General features: G+C 42.6%; 1 protein-coding gene across 7 annotated transcripts in view; it reads right to left on the bottom strand.

The window, feature by feature from the left end:
• Nucleotides 1–23,636, bottom strand: part of ATG2B (autophagy related 2B) — an 84,075-nt gene that overhangs the window by 18,211 nt on the left and 42,228 nt on the right. For 5 of the 7 annotated variants that reach the window (XM_042990478.1, XM_042990483.1, XM_042990481.1 and 2 more), the window contains 19 exons: nucleotides 23,118–23,317; nucleotides 22,868–22,948; nucleotides 21,592–21,698; nucleotides 21,347–21,439; nucleotides 20,712–20,782; nucleotides 20,249–20,325; nucleotides 19,604–19,774; nucleotides 17,895–18,036; nucleotides 15,939–16,141; nucleotides 14,471–14,697; nucleotides 13,671–13,779; nucleotides 12,551–12,745; nucleotides 11,250–11,351; nucleotides 5,911–5,989; nucleotides 5,395–5,602; nucleotides 2,370–2,439; nucleotides 1,919–2,001; nucleotides 1,244–1,365; nucleotides 838–992 (listed from right to left, as the gene is read on the bottom strand). In XM_042990478.1, coding sequence (XP_042846412.1) covers nucleotides 838–992; nucleotides 1,244–1,365; nucleotides 1,919–2,001; nucleotides 2,370–2,439; nucleotides 5,395–5,602; nucleotides 5,911–5,989; nucleotides 11,250–11,351; nucleotides 12,551–12,745; nucleotides 13,671–13,779; nucleotides 14,471–14,697; nucleotides 15,939–16,141; nucleotides 17,895–18,036; nucleotides 19,604–19,774; nucleotides 20,249–20,325; nucleotides 20,712–20,782; nucleotides 21,347–21,439; nucleotides 21,592–21,698; nucleotides 22,868–22,948; nucleotides 23,118–23,317 — 2,495 coding nt within the window. Of the gene's footprint in view, nucleotides 1–837; nucleotides 993–1,243; nucleotides 1,366–1,918; nucleotides 2,002–2,369; nucleotides 2,440–5,394; nucleotides 5,603–5,910; nucleotides 5,990–8,116; nucleotides 8,210–11,249; nucleotides 11,352–12,550; nucleotides 12,746–13,670; nucleotides 13,780–14,470; nucleotides 14,698–15,938; nucleotides 16,142–17,894; nucleotides 18,037–19,603; nucleotides 19,775–20,248; nucleotides 20,326–20,711; nucleotides 20,783–21,346; nucleotides 21,440–21,591; nucleotides 21,699–22,867; nucleotides 22,949–23,117; nucleotides 23,318–23,636 lie in introns of those variants that run through there. The other 2 variants (XM_042990480.1, XR_006219080.1) reach the window with 2 other exon arrangements.

Below are 23,636 nucleotides of genomic sequence, written 5' to 3' on the forward strand. Positions count from 1 at the left end.
AAAAGTCTGCACACGCCCCAATGATGTACTTGGCCAAAAGAACACAGGGACCCACAGGCTCTAACACAGGCACTTCTGCAGGGGCTGAGTTCTTTACAAAAAAAAAACAAGAACATGAAAGGGCACATTAAGAATTAATTCCTAGGGGACGCCTGGGTGGCTCAGTCGGTTAAGCGTCCGCCTTCGGCTCAGTCATGATCTCACGGCTTGTGGGTTCAAGTCCTGCGTCAGGCTCTGCGCTGACAGCTCAGAGCCTGGAGCCTGGTTCGGACTCCGTGTCTCCCTCTGTCTCTGCCCCTCCCCTGCTCCTGCTGTCTCTCTCTCTCTCAAAAATAAACGTCAAAAAAAATTAATATCTGGATTGATAAGACTTTTTCAGTGGCTCCTCTGTCCTCGGAGAACACTCTCCATGTTACCAGGCTACTCAAGAATGCCCTGTCTGTGAACAACCAGACAAGGTCAGCTAGAGCTCAATACTTAATGCAACAAACCTTAATACATCTGCTATTTGATCTGCAATGATTTCTTTACGTTTAGCTATGATCTTTTCATATAAAGGAGGCAAAATAAATCCTCGACTAACTTAAAGGTCATAATTTAACTGAAACAGGCAAACAAATTTGACACTGCATTCCACTTCTTTATTCTACTAATTATTTAACACCGGAAAGCTAAGCAATAAAAAAATGAAAAATTAACTCATCATAAATAAAATACCTACTCCAGCATTTTGTATAGTTTCACAATATCATTTTAAAAACAAACAAAAAAGAACCCCAACCATTTTACAATAAGTCCTCCTCTCTGTACAGAGGAAGGCAGGCTGTGGGGAGATACCTGTATGGTCTGAACCATTCTGTTTGTGAGTTCTAGAGCAGCCATCGCTGTGGAAGTGCCAAAGGAGGCGGCGCCTCTCTGAAACCCTCGGACGATGCGCCCGTCCTTCCGGTACTGCTCGATGGGTAACCAGACCAAGTCCTTCAGGCCTTGCACTAGAACGACAGTCGATACAGGGAAATCAGGAGGAGTGATGGAGCCCGGGTCTCTGCCATCACTCTCACCCTGGGGTTTTTAACCTGAAATGGGAGGCCAAGTGTTCTTACAGGTGTGCATGACCACGCATGTGAATTTTCTAGAAAGATGGTCCGCACAAGGACTCTCAGAGGCATCCACGAACTCCAAGAGGGTTAAGAATCACAGATCAGGCAAAAGAATCATCTTTTGATTAAAAAAGAAAACTCACCTAATTGTACTAGAGAGTGCATAGGCCCAACGCCTCCCAAGATCCCCGGTAGCTGGTTCTTCTTAATGTCCGTGAGCCATTCGGTGATGGCATACGAAAACAATTTGTCAACACCTAGCAAGCTAGAGCAAATGACTATTAGTGTACAGAAAAGAGATTTGCAGGTTCAGATATTGTAGACATTCAGTCTGAATATATTACACACGGATGTATGGACACACGTATAATCTGGTTTAACATCAGTAATTTCTATGAGGCCTAGGTAACCAGTAGAAGTGTGTTCTTCCACTGCTCTTATTTCTTGAGCATCCAGGGATTAATTTTATTCTGGCATCAGGTTAATTCAATGTCTATAAATTGCTACAGGGCTCCCAGCTACTAAGAGCCATCACGCTATGAATTTCCAGTCTTTTTGCTAAATAAACTGATTTACAACTTTGGGAAATTATTTAAAAATAACTATAGCTGTTTTTGAAAAATCCTCCTCTGTCCAAACTACTAGTACTCTCTCAGAATAAAAAGTAGCCCCTAACTGGGAAGCGTCCTCTAAAAACGAGCTCTCTGCAGACAATACTGGAAAGCAATTAAATTATTTAAGAAAACTCAGCATTCAATTTGTTGTACACTAACTGTACTAAATCCTCATGTACCGAATCATGTACCGAATGAACCTACCCGTGCCGGTAGAAGAGGCGCTTCAGCTTCAGTTCGGAGCAGTTTAACTGGGCCAGACCGATCAGGATCCCCGCTAGCGTGCCCTTTAGGATTTAAAACGGATTGATGTGTAGATTGAGAGACCTCACATGTAAAACAGTTGCTACTGGGGAAAAGCAAAGTAACATTCATTCACGAATAAAGCTAGAACACTTAAAATATTTACGACAAAATAATACACACTTAATAGGACATATGACACAACTTACAACAACTGTACTCATGGGTTCTTAAATGACGTTTACTTTAAAACCAGAATTTTAAAATCTTGCACATCATTTCAAACACACATAAACTATGACAGGAAAGGTTTAAAAATTAACTCCTAACAAAGAAAAACAAAGAGATAATTAGAAAACAAAAAAACAAAGGAGATAATTTTGTGGAGTATATTTATACAAAGTTTCCAAACCTGATCCATTGACACGTGTTTGCCGTGATAATCAAGTCGAATAGGAACTTCTGATGTGAATCTAAATTCTCTAAAGACAGAGAAAGGGAGTTATTTATATTCGAAAGTACTAACAGCTGAAATTAGATAGAAGTTAAATTTATTCAATTGGAGAATAAAAAACGAAGCCACAAAATGATGGGGATATAATTATCTGAAAGCCTAAATAAAGGGGAATGTTTTTTAGCTCTACCTTTTCTTAAGGTAATATGTAATATAACAACTTAACTGATGTTTATCATATTCTACATTAGATTTACTTAAATTTTCCTCACAAAAATCTTTTCCTAGTTTACTAAATAATGTTCACTTTAGAAAAATTCATTCTGGCAGATATTCTCCATTTATACAGGGAACAAACTGATAAAAGCAACCTTCAAGATTAAACCAAATGATATAATCATTACCAAGAAGTAAAAAAAGAGAAGAGGTAAGGGATTTAAGCTCCATGGTGAAGCAGAAAGTGCCAGAAAACCCAGCCACGAATTCCAGTTTTACCAGTTATATGTGATGCGGTCGTGGGCAAGGAACTTAAACTCTGAACCTAAACATCTTTGTCAGTAAATTTTTATTTTTTTTTATTTTTTACTTTTTATTTTAGACAGAGCAGAGCAGGGGAAAGGGGCAGAGAGAGAATGTCAAGCAGGCTCCACACTTGCCGAGAGCCCGACAGGGTGCTCGATCGCACGACCCTGAGATCATGACGTGAACCGAAATGAAGAGTCGGGACGCTCAACCAACCGAGCCACCCAAGCACCCCAAGTCACTAAATTTTTAAAATGCTACCTACACTGGTGGATTTTAGTGAGCATTCTTGAAATTAATGCTGATAAACAGGGTATCAACATACAGACACTGGGAGTTCTGTGACAATGAAGTCATAATTATATACCGATGGTATACCTCAAACAGAAGAAGCGGACTTCCCCAAGCTGGACTGCACATTGGACTTGAAACACAATTTTTCTACAGAGTTAATGTCTGCATTTATATCCTAAGCCATTCCACAAAAGCCCAGTTTAACCCACAGTAAAATGGGAGTGCTGTGTTTCCACCAGTCACTACAAGGAGCCTGGGACCCCAGGTCATCCCCCGTCTTCCAAATACACATCTCCATTTGGTTTTCTCGGCAACAGCCCCTTGACGCCTGCCTCCTCCGTCCGCACTTTCTTCCCCACGGCACAGAATATGACAAATCATCTATTTTATTTACTCGTAATGTCAACTGTATAGGGATTTTTCTCTACTTTGTTCACTGGGCCTAGGACAAGAGCTGGCATACACAGAGCAAGAGCTCAGTAAGTATTATGGAATGGTTGGGGGAGGGGGAGCTATTAGGCCATCACTTAGAAAACGCACTGGATTTGGGATGAAGACCTGTGTTCTGGTCTTGACTTGGCTACTAACTGTGTGGTCTTGAGCAAGTCAACTCACTTCTCTGGGCATTAACTTCCTTGTCTATGAAGGGAGAAATCTGGGTTATATCACTAACTACCACCCCAGGGTCCTAGGCCCTCTAGGAGCTTTTGAGTGTATACACAGAATTCTGTAAGCAATTTTAAATAGTCTAATGATAAAAATAAACATTTGCTTAAGTAAGTAAGGCGACACAAGCTGACTAAATAAAAAGCATCCAACCTCTTTGCTTTTAGGCCAGAACTGTTAACAATTCAATTTCTTTTGGACCGGTTATCCAGTGTTCACAAAAAACAAACCGGTATTCAAATGATTACTTCGGGTACACAATTTCTTGGTAGAAACAAAATAAAAGAGATCCTTCTTTCATGGTGAAAGGTCTGGAACCACCAGAGATCATCTCTCCCAGGATCTTTCCAATTCTCATATTCGGTTATTTTTTTCCCTAGTTCCTAGAGTACAGAAGATATATAAAACATGAAAGCCCTTTAAAATAGTTACACTGCCTGCTTTGAGCCATAGCCAAAGTGTAACCTGAAGTCCACGTGGAAAGACAGAACTTGGGGACCATCGATGTCAGCAGGAGTACAGAAAACGAGGGGAGTAGCTGACAGTCCCTCACAACACAGGTGGCCTGGTCATCACCCTTGCTCCTTCCAAAGAGCCAAGGCTCCACGCCCACCATCAAGGGCTGGGAAAGAAGGAAGACGGGGAGAACGAACGGGTCAGGAAGCGAAGGCCAAACTGCAACGTGCGAGCGGCTGGCTGGGCCGTGGGGCAGTAACTCCAGCAGACGGCGGCTGCGCAGGGGACCGGACTTTCCTGACAGTGCCGACTGAGCTGGGGAGCGAAGGGTCAGGAGAGACAGGACAGTGCCGGGGAAGGGCAGACGGAAAACCGCAGAAAGTTCTCACGTGGGAGGAGGAAGCGCAGGAAGCCAGGGTGTGTAAAGGACACCATGTTTGAGGAGGTGCAAATACGCCATCACAGGGGCTGGGAAGAGGGCCGAGGAGGGGGAAGCGGCAGCTAAGAGGGAAAGGACACTCCTGCTCCAGAAAAGATCAGGAGGAAGGGCTCCTGAGCCAGGGCTGCTGTGTGTAATCAAGGGGTGCGGGATGCGCGAGGCCCGCCTGTAAATAAACACACCAGTCGACGGTCTGGCAGGCACAGAAAAGCTGGCGTAATCTCACGATTAGGGAGTGGTACACGAACACATTCAAGAACAACCTGCAGGGGCACCTGGCGGCGGTGGGGGGGGGGGGGACACGGGGAGGGACGGGGGGCGGGGTACGGGGGGAGGCGGGCGGGGCGCTCAGTCGGTTGAGCGTACGACTCTTGATTTTGGCTCAGGTCATGATCTCATGGTTCGTGGGTTTGAGCCCCATATCGGGCTCCGCACTGACAACACAGAGTTTGCTTGAGATTCTCCCTCCCTCCCTCTCTTTCTGCCGCACCCCCACCAGCCCGGCTTTCGCACCCTCTCTTGAAATAAGCATTAAAAAAAAATAATAATAATAAACCTTCGAAAGTCTAAAATAGCTTTACTTGTTATCCAAATTAAGTGATTTACCTAAAAAACACAGGCTGATCACTAACTGCTGCTTCTTCAGCTGAGAAGTCCTTCTGTTCCTCCCTGTTAACCACTTCCACGGAGCTGACACTGGTGTTCTGGGAGGGCTGCTTTGGCCCAGGGAAAGAAAGAACGAGATTTGGCTCCTTTGAGGTGCTTAAATGCCTCGGCAAACTGCAGGTGACGTCCGCTCCAGGAGACTTCTTAACTGCAAAGGTAACGTGCATATTGAAGATCCGTTGTGCTTCTTCAGAGCACCCGCTTAAAATCCAGGTAGCTGTAACCTGTGTTGCTATGTTTCACTTAATAAACACAATTACCGCTACAGAGAAAACGGACTTCCGCCTTTTAAGATGTCACTTTCACATATACTACGTTCGCGAAATATGAAAAACACACACAAAACACACTTCTATAAATTGGAATGAAGACTGGAAATACACTCTCAAATAGGCTTCAGAACAAATCAATCCAAGCACTTGTTATAGACATTTTCAAACTACACATATTTAATACCTTCTGGATCTGGAGCCATGAGAAGCTCTACTTCTGTCGAAAGACTCGTGAAGAAATCCTTCAGGAAGAACAAGGCATCCTAAAGTGAAAAGATGCAATTATAACCAAAGGGAAGGGAAGGGAAGGGAAGGGAAGGGAAGGGAAGGGAAGGGAAGGGAAGGGAAGGGAAGGGAAGGGAAAGGCAGATTGATTCTAAAACTAAAAAGCAAAGGGTCTTAAAGTCCCATATTTGACTTCTTATTCATCTACAATCTTTACTGTGTGAGGCGTTGCTCCTCTTCTCTCTCTCATCTAATCTTAAAATGAGAAATCTTAAATGTGAAAATTAAGACACAGAGGGGTTAAAAATTACATAGCTATTTCTGAATCAAAATGAATTTTACTTTTCTTGGAAATACAGCATTCTCGGTCTTCAACACTAGCTCTCACCGCAAACCGGCGGTGGCGGTAATACCGACACCAGCAACAGCTGGTGCCGCTCAAGTTCTCACTGTCTTAACGTTGCCTTTACCGCCATGTTATGCTGCCTTAATACGCGTTCTTCCTGGAACAGGGCACTCAGAATCAGTAAGCCCAGTCAGTACGGTCTCTTCTGAAATTACATAGGAACAAAAATGCACAGGCCTGTCTTGATGTCATCTGAATAAACCGTATTTGCCCATTATTAGCAGCCGCATTTTACCTCCCTCCCTCAAGCCAACAAATCCATTTTGGAAAATATGAAAATGAAATGCCTGAGCCTCTTCTTTCTAATTCTTCCCTTGCCTTTGGAAAAATCCTAAATAAATATAGCACGTTAATATCGCACCAGAAAAAGCGATGCGACAGTCAATTACAGGGCACAATATTTGGTGGCATACCAAAAGTTTGGTAATTCCAAGGGATCTGATCAACTAGTAACCACATTCACCAGAAGTATAAATGATAGAAGTTAGAAAGGTATTTTCCTAGGTAACATGGCATATGGGAGACTGAAGGATGGGGCTGAAGAATACGCAGCTACTTATGGAAATATTCTGGTTCTGCAGTAGGGTAGTCGGTTCATGATTTGTTCATTATTTTATTATGCTTTACACACGTATATAACTTGTTATTTACATTACATAATAATATGCAGATACACGTATGTATATATACACACATTTAATATATATGTGTATTGAGAACTAGATGTCAACAAAGTTAACCTAAATGTTACCTGTCATTATTGGACCACTAGATGGCGATATTTTAACACTATAAATGCTTTGACTCCATGACTGCCTTCAAAAAAAAAATACTAGTAAGAGAAAACTCTAGGTAAAAATATGCTCTAAAAGGGGCACCTGAGTGGCTCAGTCGGTGAAGCATCTGACTCTTGACCTCGACTCAGATCCTGAGCTTGAGCCTCACGTCGTGCTCTGTGCTAACAGCACAGAGCCTGCTTGGGACTGACTCTCCCTCTCTGCCCCTCCCCTGTGCTGCGTGCTCTCTCTCTCGCTCTCTCTCAAAATAAACATTTTTTTTTTAAAAAAAAGGAAGACTACAGAGACAGCGGCTTTTATCCATTTTTACTACAAATGCACAAAACAGAAAAGGGGTACTAATCACCAGCGTTTCAATGTTCTCAGAAGTTTTGATTTTGTTATTTATGCTACTCTTTACAACTCGATAAAACCTGATTTTAAAACTAGCCAGAAACAGACCCTTCACAAATAAGTGTACAAATGTCAAAGCAGCACATGAAGAGATGCTTAGCACCATCATCAGGGGAAATCCAAACTATAACCACAATGAACACCGAATAAGACAGTTCAACACACAACACCAAGTTTGGCCAGAGTGTGAAGAAGAGGCAGCTCTCACCTGCTGCAGCGGGAGCATACGATGGTGTAACCGCTGCGGGGAACAGGCAGCTTCTCACAAGAGTCAAACACACATCTGCCTCGCGACCTGGAAATTGTTTACAATACCCAACACGAATGGAAACCCAGATCCACAAGAAGATTCGTACACTAACTTCATAACAGCTCTATTTATCAGAGCCAAACCCGAGAAAACCACGCAAATGTAAATCAGTAAGTAAACGGATACACAAATTGTGGTACAGCCGTACGGTGAGGTCCGTACTCGGCAATAAAGGGGAACAGACTGAACAGAAATGAACAGACCTGCCTCAGCACAGAGGGAGCGCGTGGCAAGGGAAGCCAAATACATTTCCACTCACACGAAGTAGTGGGACAGGAAGGCTGACCCGCGGGGACGGGAAGGAGGTCAATGGCTACTGGTGGAGACCGACTGCAAAGGGGCCCGGGGGACTCTGAAGGGAACAGAAAATGTGCTCTGTTTCAACTGGTGTAGTAGTTACTCACGTGTGTATCTTAGTCAAGCTCCAACGGTACACCTAACATCCTGGCACTTTACTGTATGCAGATTATACCTCCATACAATCAATTTCTTAAAAGTTTAAAAAAAACTTGGTTTATTATTTTTGCAAACAGACTACAGTTATTCTAGCTTTAAGGTCCTATGATACAAGATATTAACAGTACAATATGACTTAAAGTGTTAAAATAATTAATTTTCATGTCATACTCAGGCAACCAGGCAATGATGCTAAAAAAACCCACCAATATGCAAACTGGCCCTGCCACGTATTCACCGTTTCCAACCTCAGCCAAGCACAAACTCACCTTACCAGAATGGCCTCACACGTCCTCTCACACCCTGAACTAGACCCTCGATGCCTTTACAAAAAGCTTCGTGTGACTAACTCCACTGCATTCCTTAAGACCCACCTCAAGTGTCATCTCCTCCAGAAAGCCTTTCCTGATCACCCTCCACACTCTTCTAAACTCCCAGACGGCTAAGGAGCCCTTTCTGTTGGGGTGTAACATGCTCTGCCTATCTTTACCACTTGTACTCACCACAGGGTGTTTAAAAAGTCCTCTGTTTTATGTTGGTCCTCCCCCCACCCCTACCGCCCCGTACAGAGGTCTCTGAGGATGGGTGTTTGCCTAGCTTCGTATCTCCAACATCTTAGCACAGAAGCTGGGACAAGGCTGGCATCCAGCAGATGATCTGGGGTTAATAAGCATGTCTTCCCTATGCAGATTTCCAGGCAGTGAGACACTGAAATGGATCCCAGACTAGGAGAGTCAGGCAATCTGGCCTCTTCATATTTCAGATCCCAAACTGCCTACTTACACGACCGTCATCATCTACTTACCCTCCCCCAGACGAAAACCACCCCTTCCGCCTGGTATCCTGCCTGCCCTACAGGTACACCGAGCTTTGGAAGCAATGGCACTGAACTTCAACGGCAATGCAGCTTTTTGAAAACGTGAGAAAACAGTGTGTGGCTTTCATACTTGATCCAGTTAATAAAGTCAGAGATATGTTCGCTGAGAAAAATATTACTCAAAGCACAGTCGTTCAACCGATTTGTTTTCAAAAGAAAACACGGAGAACGAGAGTAATTGGTTTTCTATCCAGATGACCATTTGCTATCTCAAACTAAGGTGGGGGGGGGGGGGTCGGCGCAGTGAATCCCTCCCCAACACTTGGGAGCATGGCTGTGTTCTCCTAGGGTTCACATCTTGGGGAATTATTTCCGGCTACTCCTCAGTTACACCATAACAGTTATTTGTTTTCTCAACGGTTAATATTTTCCCATTTCAAAATCACAATGCTTTATAGCTCTGAGTAAGAAATTAAGCCCACTATTAAAGAAAAAAGCATATTAAAGGAAACCGGGCTAAGTCTGGCAAAGTCATGCTTTAAAGATGCATCTCGCACAAATTCCTGCTCAGGCTGATGAGTTCCACAGATCAAACTTCCCATAAATACTTCATCGTATTCCTATTCCAATACAGGCCAATGTATGGATGGACCAAATTAAAATACGGGCGTGCAAAGATATTCTTCTCCTAACGAGAGAACATAAATCTCAAGTGCGCATCAGCAGGACCGTCCCAGCTCAGAAGCGAACAGTATTGATGTAAAGCCGTGGGGAACTTCTGCGCTTCACGAGACTTTTCTGAGAAATGCCTGTATTTTATGATATAAATATTGATACATTATTCCTGAGATATCTGCTACTTATTTAGATAAGTCAATCCCTACTACTTAAGCAAACCAATAATGCTTCCCACATACTCTCTACTTCAAACCTGAGCTCACAGCAACGTAGGCTGGGACGGGACAGTTTTGTTATTTCAAAAGCAGGCTATTCTAACAACTCCATTTATTTTCTGTTGTCATGTGCTTCGGTTAGTAAGAACAACAGACCTTAAACACCGTGCGCCAGGCACGAAGCTAAATATTTAACGCTCACTACCTTCAATCTTCGTTTTTACAACTGAGGCTACATCTATTACTTGGATTTTACCAGCAAAGAAACGGAGGCGTGGAGAAAGAACCTGCCCGGAGCCACACAACCAGGACAAGAGAACCGAGATGCAAACCCCGAGCCCGGGCCCCGCACCGCCAGGCCGCACGCCTCTGAAGCACCACGTGGTCGTGCACGTTGAACGAGTGTGCCCAAGAGGTGCCGGCCAGGTTTTACACAGCCGAGTCAACGCAAAACCCGCAATAATCTGATGGGATGCTCGCTAAGACATGGCAAAGTGCATGTCTTTCTGTTTTTCCACAAATCTCTGCTGCGTGTGATCTCTTTCGGTACCAATTTCGTGATCGGCCAGTCTGCCCAGGGCAGTGGGAGTTCTCTTCCAGGTGCTGCGGTTAAGACAAAACCGCTCACGGGGCGCCCGGGTGGCTCAGTCGGTTAAACGTCCCGCTTTGGCTCCGGTCATCATCTCGCCGGTTCTTGAGCTCGAGCCGCGCACGGGGCTCTGTGTCACCAGCTCAGAGCCTGGAACCGGCTTCGGATTCCGCGTCTCCTTCTCTCTGCCCCTCCCCCACTGATGCTCCATTCCTCTCTCAAAAATGAATAAACATTAAAAAAAAATTTTTAATTAAAAAAAAATAAAAAAGACACAACCGCTCTTATCTTTCAATCACAGATAGGAGGGAGTCCTTCAACACTCCCTGAAAACACCCGTGCACCTGCACGAGCGTGTGTACGTGAGGATGAGGGTGTGGGAAGCAGGTAGTCAGTGCTGCGGCACGCACGCGACGAGGAGACAGGGAATAACATCGAATGTTTACCCGCCAACAGAGCAGGTCCCAAACGCCTAACGAGTCCGCCCTGCTCCTCGCCAGCAGAACTCTGCTTCAGCTACGCGACTTCCATAAAAGTGAAATCGTAAGCATTTTAATTCTCCTAAATTGAACCTCTTCTTCCGGACGTTGGACATTTTTAAAATCCCGACTCCCTCAAGAATGTTTGCGGTACAAACCTGATCAATATTGAGGCGAAGTGGCATCAGTGACACTCTTAGGCAGCATTCCTGCGGTGACCTGCCAGACTCCGGGCGCACATGTAACGCTTTCACTGTCAACTACGAGAGGAGAAAAACATTCCCCCCCCCCCCCAATGATATTACAACCTCGTTTTCATTTAAAAAGGACAAACATTGGGGCGCCTGGGTGGCTCAGTCGGTTAAGCGGCCGACTTCAGCTCGGGTCATGATCTCACGGTCCGTGAGTTCGAGCCCCGCGTCGGGCTCTGTGCCGACAGCTCAGAGCCCGGAGCCTGTTTCGGATTCTGTGTCTCCCTCTCTCTGACCCTCCCCCATTCATGCTCTGTCTCTCTCTGTCTCAAAAATAAATAAACGTTAAAAATTAAAAAAATAAATAAATAAATAAAATAAAATAAAATAAAATAAAATAAAAAGGACAAACCGAAAAGAAAAGAAAAAAAAAATCCCATTTCTCTTTCTGACACGAGAACTAGCCGTGGAGTTGTTGACCTTTTCCCTTACAAGCCTGACTCAGACTTTTCTGGGTCACACGCTCCCTGAAGAGTCTCATGAGAGGTATGGGTTCTCCTCAGTGGACAAGACACGGGTGACGGTGTCGTCTCCTGGGGGTCTGCTGGGCCCCTGAAGCTGACTGCAGCCATACTCCAAAGACGGCTGCTGTGACGTTTTCTTCCGGCGAGCCTGAGCGAATCATTTCTATTCCACTAAAACTTGCAAAGTGTTCGAAATCTGGAACATTTCCAGCTTCCAGCAACACTAAGTATTCTGTGTAGATCACTATGGACTTCTGGTTTTCCTCAGGCATCAATATGCTGGCAATTATAATTAATGGACCCTCCAAGTGACGTGTAAAATAATTTTTAAAACATAAAACTTTAAGCAGCATATTTAAAAGGGATTTTCATATTAAAATGAAAAAAAAAAAAAAAAAAACCAACCCAGCAATTTTCCCCAGTCTAAATCTTCTGCAGTTAGATATAATAAAAACACTTTTCCTTGGGGCGCCTGGGTGGCTCAGTCGGTTAAGCGTCCGACTTTGGCTCAGGTCATGATCTCACAGTCCGTGAGTTCAAAGCCCCGCGTCGGGCTCTGTGCTGACAGCTCAGAGCCTGGAGCCTGTTTCAGATTCTGTGTCTCCCTCTCTCTCTACCCCTCCCCTGCTCGTGCTCTGTCTCTGTCTCAAAAATAAATAAACATTAAAAAAATTAAAAAAAAAAAACAAACAAACCACTTTTCCAAAACTAATACGACAGAAAATAGGAGGTCTTAAATCTTACCATGTTGGAATGAGCTTTTCGAGGCATCTCTTTACTGCAATACAGGTACAAAAACTTATTCATTTGTGATGTTGCCAGACGATCTCGAATTTCAAGATCCTGCACGATGAACACCTGCCGGGAGACTGGGTGCTCTAAGAGGCTAGACTCGCATTCCGGCTTGCAAGGGGGGTAGACCTCGTGCTGAAACTTCACCTTCACAGCCAAGAGGGAACACACAGCAATTTTTACTTTTTATTCAAATTAGAATTCCTCTTTCAAATGCAAAACATCCCTCACCATTTTTTGAATTCTCACTTTCGGAGAACATAACAGTTCTTTATTTGTTCACGTATTTATTGATCTATGTGTCCCCGACAAGGATAAGCTTGACTGACATTTCTTATTTGATCTTGGCAAACTCCCTATCCTTTTCAGGCAAAACCCTCAACAGGAGTAATACACACGATCAGCACCTTGCGTACCTATGAAATTGCTTGAAAGTGAATCAACGCATGCAGGGTTCAAGTCCCAAAGAGGGAGGCAGGGGGGACGATCCTCACCACAATATTCCTATGTTAAGTACCCTAATATATGACACTGGGCACAATCCCAGACAAGCTGAAAGGATTAAATGCATATAATGTCATTGGTGGCCTGAACATACTGGTCCCTGACATTCACGAGGGACTGACAGAGGTGCCATCCAACGGCAGGCCCTCTCACATAGACAGACACTCAAAGGCAGTGGTTCCCCAAGTGTGGGCCTGGGAAAGGGAGTTATCAGAATCGCCTGGGGACTCATTAAAAATGCAAACTCGCGGGCCCCACCTCAGACCTACTGGATCAGAAACTCTGGGGCCCAGCAACCTGTGTTTTAACAAGCCCTCAAGGTGCTTCTGACCCCTGCTCAACTCTGAGAGACACTCCTCTAGGGAAAGCCTGGGAAAACACAAAACCCCTCAAACTTCTCAGAACATTTAAGAAAGAAAAAGAGGTAAAAGTTTTACAGGACCCCTTGCACTTTTCCAATCCAGAGGCGTGGGGCTGGTGGCTCAAGACCATAAGGTGGGGGCGTGACTCCGAACCCCCATTAATGCTCCCACGTCAGGCACTTTTTTCCTTCAAACTGCCATCTCACCTTGCTTAACTGTATTTCCATTAAAAAGTCATGGTTTCTTCCTTTTCCCCCACACACCATGTTACGTCCATGCCTCGTGGGTGTGTGAGAAGGTGAGCTGTGAGGACTGCTATAAATGGAGAAAAAACAAACAACAACAACAACAACAACAACAAAACCTTTTATTGCAGGAATATTCAAAGAAAGGCAATGAATGACCTCAGGAAGAACAGTAAGATAACAAGAGAAAACTAAGATTATAGAACCATCAACATGTTGCCACAAACTGTATTTCTATGTGTCAAAGCCAAACACACATTTAACAAGTACTTCAGGAGCCTCGAGCCCTAGCCTAGCACCCAGCGGGATGCTGGAGAGAGTCAAGGGCACACATGGTCCCTGCCCCCTGAGGCACAGGCTTTACTGCACTGCCCTCACCTGCTCACATAATGGTCCTTCTGAATGGAGGCCAGGGCCTGGGTCTTATTCATTTTGGTGAATGTGCCTCTAACACAGGCTCTGGCACAGGGTAGGTGCCCCAAAATTGTGCTGAATGGAAATCACTTAAGTTGCCTTAGTTTGGTAAACATACAAACAGTGCGAATAAGTTTACAAATGAAGAGCTTTTATATTAAAGGAGTAACTTAAATCACATAGTTTTCAATACTACTTTATTAATACTCCTTAAAATGACAAATTCTACGTATGCTGTGAAAAGAACATAGTGGCCTGTAAAAAAAACAAAACAAAACAAAAAACTTCTAGTAAGTTTTTGTAGAAACTTGTAGAAACAAGAAAAATTCTCGTAGAAATCAACTTACATATAACTTTTAGCTGGAGAAGTAGGAGGGACTGTTCCAAAATCCTTTCCTCCATATAGATGCCAAACAAGAGAGACTTCTTTAACAACATACCGGACGACAGGGATGGGAAAGTGCACTGGGGCTTTGCTTGTATCTGTCTTCTTAATGGGCTGACTAAAATAATTCTCTCTTATGACAATTGCATCATCAACCATTATTTTTACAATTGGTTCTTCTTCCTTCTCCTACAGCAAAGAAACAGGGAACACATCCTATCTTGTCGCAGTAGAAACCACTGATTACGCTGCTTATCTCAAGATTTCTTGATTCTGCATTCTTTTTAACAATAATTTCAATATACAAAACGGGGCTAGTTACAATGTAGTAATCACCACGTTGGATACTCTGCATTAACCATAAAATGGACTTTCTGTTCTATGTAAATCATTCCATAAAAAATTTTTATAGTCTTCAGTTTGGCTTTTACTATTTGATAATAAAAAAGGCACAGATATAGCAAGTGTCTATCTGTGTGTATGTGGAGGGGGCTTTATAGTTCTCTAATTCAAAGTCAGTATTACATTTCAAACTTAACGTACTTCAACATGCTGACCAAATTACCATGATCCTAATGATAAACTTGTTGGGAGTTTGACTGCTTTTTAATTTTCCAGGATGTAGTAAAACAAATACACTTACCTGCCAAATCACTACCGAGCAGTTTAACACATGTATACACTAAATGGTGATGCATAAAGTTCCATTTCAGCACCAATGCTTACCCATTTCAGTAAACTGTGGATTCATTAAATCCAGACCATCCTTTTTAAGTATGAGCATGACTCTCTGGGGTACATGGGTGGCTCAGTCACTTAAGCCTATGACTCTCGATTTCGGCTCAGGTCATGATTTCACGGTTCGTGAGATCAAGCCCCACGTTAGGCTCTGAGCTAACAGTGCAGAGCCTGCTTGGGATTCTCTCTCTCTCTCTCTCTCTCTCTCTCTCTCTCTCTGCCCCTCCCCAACTTGTTCCCTCTCTTTCAAAATAAACAAACATTAAAAATAAATACATTAATGTGAGCATGACTCTAACATGGAAATGATACGTATCAACCATCCATCAGCCTTCACACAAACCAGATCTTATCTTTCCCAATTCTTGGACTAGCAACTCTAGATAGCACTCCTTTCTGCCACTTTAATACTCTGAAGAGCTATCTTACTACACACAACATCTGCAGCTTAATAATCTATGTAGAAAATTTTGCAAACATAGAGCGTTCTTCTCTGAGTTTCTGAGAAATGTGTCATAGAAATAGTAAAGTATAGCAAACATTTGCAAAGCCTCCATGATAAATTACAAAATGAAGTCATTCTCAACTACAAAGAGTTAAAATAAAACCTAAAGACTCTTTTTCAGGTCCCCTTTGGTCAATTTTACTGGCAACACTACCTTAAGGCCTCAGTTACATGATCCATTTATTACCTGAATAGTTGCTCTTGGTGCAAAAAGAATGCAAAAGTCGTCATTCTCAGTGGGAGCACCTGTCATTGCATCGCTGATCAGGTGGTGTGTGAACGAGGTGTAAGCAGGGCCGGGCTCCTGAGACACGTTCCCACTCTCATCTGGAAACAGGAAGAGGTCTGAACAACACGGCTCCTGAATCTGAGATTTTTCGTTCAAAACACCTAGGTAAAACAAACAAAAACCAAAAAAAAAAACAAAAAAAAAAAACCACTCAATTTTGGCACATTTTGAAACATCGACAATAATGCTCGGTAACCGTTTTGACCACATGTCAGCTGCACACTGTGTTGAACGTTTTCACCGGCCATGTCTCATTTCTGTCTGACAATAACCCTCTGGCCACTACTAAGGAAACTGACAATAAGTTTGACGTTCTCCAAGCAAACAGTGAATGACGGTCTCATAAAGTCATAGAGAGTCTCCTCCTAGTTATTTGGCATCAGTGAAGCTCAGAAATTCGGCAGCAGCTGACTAGTGTTGACTGGAGGCTCCTTAAAGCCAGATTTTCATATGAACAGCTCTGTCCTGTGGGTGGAGCTCTGGAAGAAGCTTCTGGGACAATAATGCAAGGGGAGGGAAAGTGGTTACATATGGCCGTCCCTCCCCTAAAGACTACAGGAAATCTCTGCTTCTGGAGGGGGGTGGGTTGGAAACAGCGGCCACGCGGTTTTCGGCCAGGGCGTGGTGCCGTGTGACAGATGGGCTACTTCATCCAGTGCTGGAGAGCCCAATGGGACACCTGTTCTCAGGTAGCTCTGTCAATGTGAAGTTCACAAAACACCGCACGTGCGCCAAACCTGAATGTGAACGTACGTTTCTGTGCGTTTCTCCCGCGTATCTTTCCCCATTCAGTCATTCCAGCCACTGGATGGACGGAGAACGTGAAGATGGATAAAGTGCCACTTTAGCCTCAAGAGGCTCCCAGACCAGATTTTAAATTCTTCTAAGTTACTCATCCCTTGTAAGTGCCTGGTGCACCAGAATACTGAAGCTGTCCAGTAAATATTCGTGAAATATTCTTTCCCACATAAGGAGGTTAGCTGCTAATGTTTATTACAGATAATGTAGCACACACAGGAAGCTAAAAAAGTTCCTGTTTGTTTCCTGAGTTCTAATTTATTCTAAATTAGAATGAAAGCAACATTTAACGCTAAACTTTTCTAATACCCGGAGATAATCTTTTAAAATTAAGATTTTAGAATATGTAGAAATGACTACGTTCATCCAATTAGAAAACAAACACTTTTTAGATGGATGCTTCAAAGTATTTAGATGCTTCAGTCTGGCTATCAAGGCTCTCTCACCGGCTGGTTCCTCCCCGCCTCTCCACCTTTACTGGCCAATTCTTTTCAATGAGAAGGGAGCTTGTGCTCCAGTAACCGCCTGGGCTGTGAGATAATTAAGGCTTGTGCATGCTTCCGTGCCTCTGTCAACGTTCATGATCCTGCCAAGATTACCTCCTCTCCCTTCCACATACCTAAACCCCGTCCACTCTTGAAAAGCCAATTCATGTCACTTGCATTGAAGCCTAATGAGATGGTTCCCATCCCTCCTGAACAGCAGTTGGGGGATGGTGACACTTTCTGAAGCTCTTTCTCATGTCGTTTCTCAACCGTTCTAAGTAAGAGCATCAGTTTGGTTTAGTGCCGATCTGTTTTACGAAACTCTACGCCAACAGAAAAGATAAGCTCCGTTTTCCGTTTAATCTGTGTCCCCCACAACACCCCGGCCAGTGTCGTTTATCTACTAGACACTCGATAAACACAAGCTGATTGACTAATAAATATCCACCCAAACTCAGACTTGTCTTTTTGTTAATAAGTTACTTGCTGAAGAATTTATATGCGTACAAATAACGTAAGGCTCAACTACGGCCCCGAAGCTCCCGGGGGAAGAAGGCCGGGCCCATCCTACCGTTAGACTGGCCTTGTGCAGACGCAGTGGCCTGCTGCAGGTCAAGCTCCTCCATAGCATCACTCATCAAATCCCGCAGCATCTGTTGATCTGCTTCTGGAAGTACTGGGCCTCGTGAGGATGAGCGGCCACCGGAATCTACCTACAGCCAAAAAGCCTAATTAAAAATAACCGAAAATGCTCTAAGAAGCAAATGACTTAGCATCATTTTGTCCCGGAAATACACTACATTTTACAAACACACGGGAAGCAGGAACGCAGGCAGCGTTCCACATTCTGCTCAGCAGCGCTTACGTCTTACGTTTTTAGCATCATCACCATCACCCTGACAACTACTGGCAAACAGAAATAAATATGCCATCACGTCCCAGCCAGCACAGTGAACTGGGGTCGTGAAGAGACAGCACATTAGGAGAGACAGGATAAAAATACTGCAGTGAGGCTGGGGGAGAGGGAGGCTCTCTCTGCAGAGTTAAATCTGCTCAGATCTGGCAGCTACAACAAGGCTCGCCCCTTTGACACCAAAAGCCGCTGCAGATCAGAGCCTCAGGTCTCGGGATAAATGGACATCTGTCCAAGGACAGCAGGGGGCACACAGGAGGAGAAACCTACTGAATGGGGATTCTGGGGGCTCATCTCCAGCAGGGAAGCTTAACCATTTTGGTCAGCAAACTGTGCATTCATTACATCCAGATCACGCTTTTCAAATGGGAGCAGGACTCTGAACTGGAAAGATCTCATTTGAAAGGGATAATTTAAAGTAACTTTTAGTAAACCGGAGAATGTTTTTAAAAAGAGAATAAACAGTAGAGAGGGAGTGTCATGAATCACCTTCTAATCGGTGGGAATATAGCAGGAGCAAGGAGTCAAAAACAGAAGTGTAACACAAATGAAGGGTAGAAGCATCCTGAACAAAAGAATGCAAGGTCGGTCCATCAGGCCCTTACTAGAGGCTCCATCACCAAAGAGACAAAATTCTGTTCACAGACCAGACGATGAAAAAGAATGAAAAAACACTGAACACTTAAAAATGCTAAACACACTCGACACTGTTCAATCTGGACATAAGAGAGGACAGAGAGGTAATGTATGGGGGCATAAGAAAGCACTGAACCGGAAATCAAAATACCTGAATCTTGTTGCCATTTTGGCTACCAGTTTGGGCAACTCACCTAATTCTCTGGGTTTTAATTTATTCACCTATGAAACAGAGGTGATAATCTTTACCCTGTCACACTGGGTTAAGGGAAATCACACAGGAGAACATAGACTGAAAACTGAACAGAATCCCACGTAACAAACATGAAGGAGAACAGAGGCCTCTGGAAACAATATGAACACCTGCATCTCCCCCTCTCAGAAGCAGTTTTACACACGACTTGCACATCACAAGCTCTTACATGCTAAGTGTTTTCTTTCTTCCTGGAGGTGAGATGAAAAGAACTCAAGTCTGGAAAAAAGTATTATGTTGGCCGAGAAGATTAAGGTTTTGAAACAAAGAGTATCAGACAGCAGAACGGTTTTCCAAAAAGGCCCCTGGAACCACCTTTCCAGACCTCATCACTCTGAAGGTAAATAATAGAGGATTTTTCAAAGTTTCTTTTCTACCTCGTGACGGTCATGAAGACCTCACCGACTACACCTGGCACTCGTGTGGCCGCAACGGGTCAGGGTGAGTTAGCTGTAATGCATGATACCGCTGGCTGTACCTTTGTCTTTCTTTCAGGGGCTCCAGGCTCCGTCTCCGCCTTGTTAGCCGCATGTAAGTCCCCATAGCTGGCGATGTACTGAATGAGATTCATCAACGCAGCACAAGAGTCCGAGCATGTTCTGATATGGACAATGTCACTCGAACAGTGTAGCTCAAAGCGCGGCTCAGTCTGGGCGCACACAAGGGAAAATGGATGAAAACATTTTCCAGGGGCGCCTGGGTGGCTCAATCAGTTGAGCGTCCAACTCTTGGTTTCAGTTCAGGTCATGATCTGACGGTTTGTGAGTTCGAGTCCCGCATAGCACAGAGCCTGCTTGGGATTCTCTCTCTCCCTCTCTCTCTGCCCCATCCCTGCTCGAGCTTATGCTCTTTCTCAAAAATAAATAAACTTAAAAAAAAAAAATTTAAGAAAACGTTTTCCAAACGAGATAAGAATTTCTTTTGTTGCATAGGTTTACATTAAATAAAGTAGAATATAATTATTCTTGCCACAGGAAATGTGTATTTATAATGACTAAATCCCAATTTTAAAACATTTTGTCTACTTCCAACCAAAACTATTTTTACAGTAAATTCAATAGTTCTTCAGTCTCTCCTATAAAAAGGACTTAGATAAAAATTTCCATTTATTTTAATAACTTACTTGCTCTCCATCAGAATCAGATTTCACTGCAGTTATGGTTAATTCCAAAAGCCCCATATCCATCACACGAACATAATCTAAAATTTTTTAAATTAACAAAATATCTGAGCAAAACTTTCAAAAAATGCTGATCCAACCAACATGTATTAAAACTAGCATCTCTTTAAAATTCATGGCACTTGGTGCTAAAAATATTTAAAATGCAATGGAAATATAGTTTCATCCTTTAAAAGTCCTACAATTCCCTTTATTTAGAAACAAAATTAATCTTTTACTAAGTAAATAGAGTATATATAACTTGATGCACTTAACTGACATTCTAAGGACATTACAACTTCAAACTGGTATTTAACAAGATCCTTAGTTCAGTGGCATCATTTCAGAGTTCAAATGCTTTAAAATATCCATGTACAAAAAATAAAGAGCATTCACCTAACCCCAGATTTTGTTTTTCAACTCTTACCTCTATTCAGATTTATAGTAACAGTATTACACTTGTCAGACAGATGCAAAGCAGCTTCATCCAAGATTATTCTGAGGAAAAAAGATAAAATCAACCTCTAAACACTTAACTTGGAATACCTAACACGTGATCACGGCACACTTAGGTGTATCGTTCTTCTGATACACAAGTCATCAAAGTCATATACAGTTTCTTACAAGTGCCATCTGGCATTTCTTTAAAACTCACTGCTTCTGAGTGCTAGAAATATTTAATTTGTGTAAAGAGTAAGACTGAATCATCTGCTCGAATTGTAAATTTTCAGCATGTTTTAATAGATGCCCAAATTCACAAGACCTAAATTATGAAAATAAAGTGTATTAGGTCATACGGGAAGTCTATATTCTGCTTTAAGCAGTAAACTACCAATCTCAAGAATTCATTTCCTCCCTAAAAATAAAAAACAGTGATAAACAGAAGAGATGGGACGAATCATCTGAAATCTAAAAGTTGAAAACCTGGATAGAGAGACAGGACTATGAGTAAAAGAATGCTGGTTTTAACAAAAGACTGGGACTCTAATCGAGTTTAGCTAAGTATCAGTCAGCATGTTTGGACCAGCTGAATTTAGTAGTCAGCAAAGTTCACATAGACACCTGAGTGTAGATGATGATTTATCCAAGGCCACACTACTCGATACACTGAATGTTTCCACAGTGAGAAGAGATCGGATCGGCAAATAAAGAGGCCTAATACCGAAAAGAAACAAAAAACATCAGTTGGCTACAACAACAGAAACTCCCTTAAAAGAGCAGTGTGAACCTTAATTTGAATTACGTATTTTTTCAAAACTCAGTACCTACTTTGAATAGAATTTTATTTAGTCCATCTGTGAACTAACCTATAATCAAGTGCACAGCTCCAGAGGTGAACGTGAAAAGTTGTAAATGAAGTTGGAGGATTATATCCCAGGACAGGTTCATCAGCAATATTCAAGAAGTATAAAATCTATAATCACAAAAATATTAAATGCCCTGCTTTAGAGGAAAAAAAAAAAAGCTTTGATAGGATATCCTTAATACCAATGTAAAATAAAATATCTCACAGAAAAAGCAACCGTTTATTGGAAAAATCAAAGCTAAAAGTAGAAAATCAGCATTTTGAAGGAATTCATTTCAAAAAAGTATTTGCAAAACCAGGGTCTGAAATGAAGAGAGAGGCCCATCTGACAACTGCAATGCTACAGAAGTCTTGGAAAAATCCTATCTTATGAAACTGAAGTACGTATGATATACTTTTACATTATTTTGCCAGGGACAATTCTCGAAAAAAATAAATTTTGCTAAAGATTGCTTACGCTCCGCCTGGTTTTCTACATAATCCATTTTTGGGAAAAGTTATTTTTCCCTACATTATACCTCACTCAGTCTCAGTCTCTCTTACCGACATCCATTCTCCCATATTTCTATCTAAATAGGGTTAGACTAACCTCTCCCTTACAACCGAGTTCAGCGTTCACCCCAACTGTCTCTTTCCCCTCACCACACTGTTCTAAGACTCCTTGTGTTCCCTAAATGCTTTTATGAAAGCTCTCTGAAAACTTTCGAGTATGAACTAATTTATTATTTTCAGAGGAAAGGAAAAAGTTCCCCTTTCTAAGGAAAATGAACAAGAGTCATTGTACAATTCTCACATAGAAAAGAAATTAACCAACTGTATTTCATTAATCAAACGGTTGTTGCACTGGAAATTAATTACAAAAATCATTCTAAATGCCTCAAAGCATGTTACTGGCCTAGGGAATCACTCTGAAATCACTCTGAAATATACCTTAAGGAATACAGGGTTAGAAGTGCAAGTCAAGACGCCATTCATCTCTTCTCTATACCAGGTCCTCTAAGACTCTGGGTCACAGAATCCCTTCCCTTAAATGACATACACGATAACTCTGTCTGTGGGAGATTTAGGGTCCAAACTTTAAGGTAAAAAAATCAGTTTCGTTCTGGAGTGGTGATAATATTCCACTTCCTGACCTGAGAGGTGGTTATTTGGGAGTGTTTACTCCAGGGAAAACTCAGTGAGCACTGATCCTTTATGATCTGTGACTTTACAGTGTGTGTACTACATGTCAGTACGAAGTCAGAAGGAAACCAATACGCACGTAACAACTCTCTTACCTGTTCGTGCCAGCTAAGCCCAGAAGGAAGCATCCTGTGCTGGAGTGTGGCTCCTTTCAATCCTACAGCAATGAGAAATTCCTACACACAACAACACGAAGAATTCCATTTACCACCTATGTAATCCTCTAAATCAAAACTTGAAAAGTTTTTCTAAGGGAAAAAATGTGTTGCCTTTTATGCAATCACTTGGAGCTAGGAATCAAAGGAGTGGCAAGTACATAACGGTACAAAAATACACAAGACAAACCTTTGTATTGGACTCCGATTTATCAGACAGTATTTTAACTGCGACAGAGAGCATATTCGAAGGGTCACCTCCGACACCATCCGAAGCAGCTCTACTGAGGCCATCTTCTTCAGAGGAATAAATAGTTGGTTCCAACCAATGCGGGCGGGTTGAACTGGGCAGTCGTGTTTCTGTGGGAAGACTCACTCCATCCACTATGCCTACATCCACAACGAGATGACGACATAACGAAATGATCATCTGAAATTAGTTCAGACTTTCACAACTCAAAACTCTATATACTTCCATTGACCATAATGACCAAGAACCAGCTTGACGTTAATAATCTGTATGTCTCTGCTAATGTTGGTATGAATGACGGTACTCAAGAAAACAATTAAGATAGGAAATGCTAGGAAAATTAAATTTAAACAGAAAAATCTGATAAACATTAAGACTGTCCAAGTACTGTTTTCTACACTTAGAAGGAAAAAAAAAAAAAAAAGAATGCTGCAAATATCTTCTGTTCACAAGGTGACA

The sequence above is a fragment of the Panthera tigris genome, chromosome B3 (assembly GCF_018350195.1).
Source record: "Panthera tigris isolate Pti1 chromosome B3, P.tigris_Pti1_mat1.1, whole genome shotgun sequence".
Lineage (NCBI taxonomy): Eukaryota > Metazoa > Chordata > Mammalia > Carnivora > Felidae > Panthera > Panthera tigris.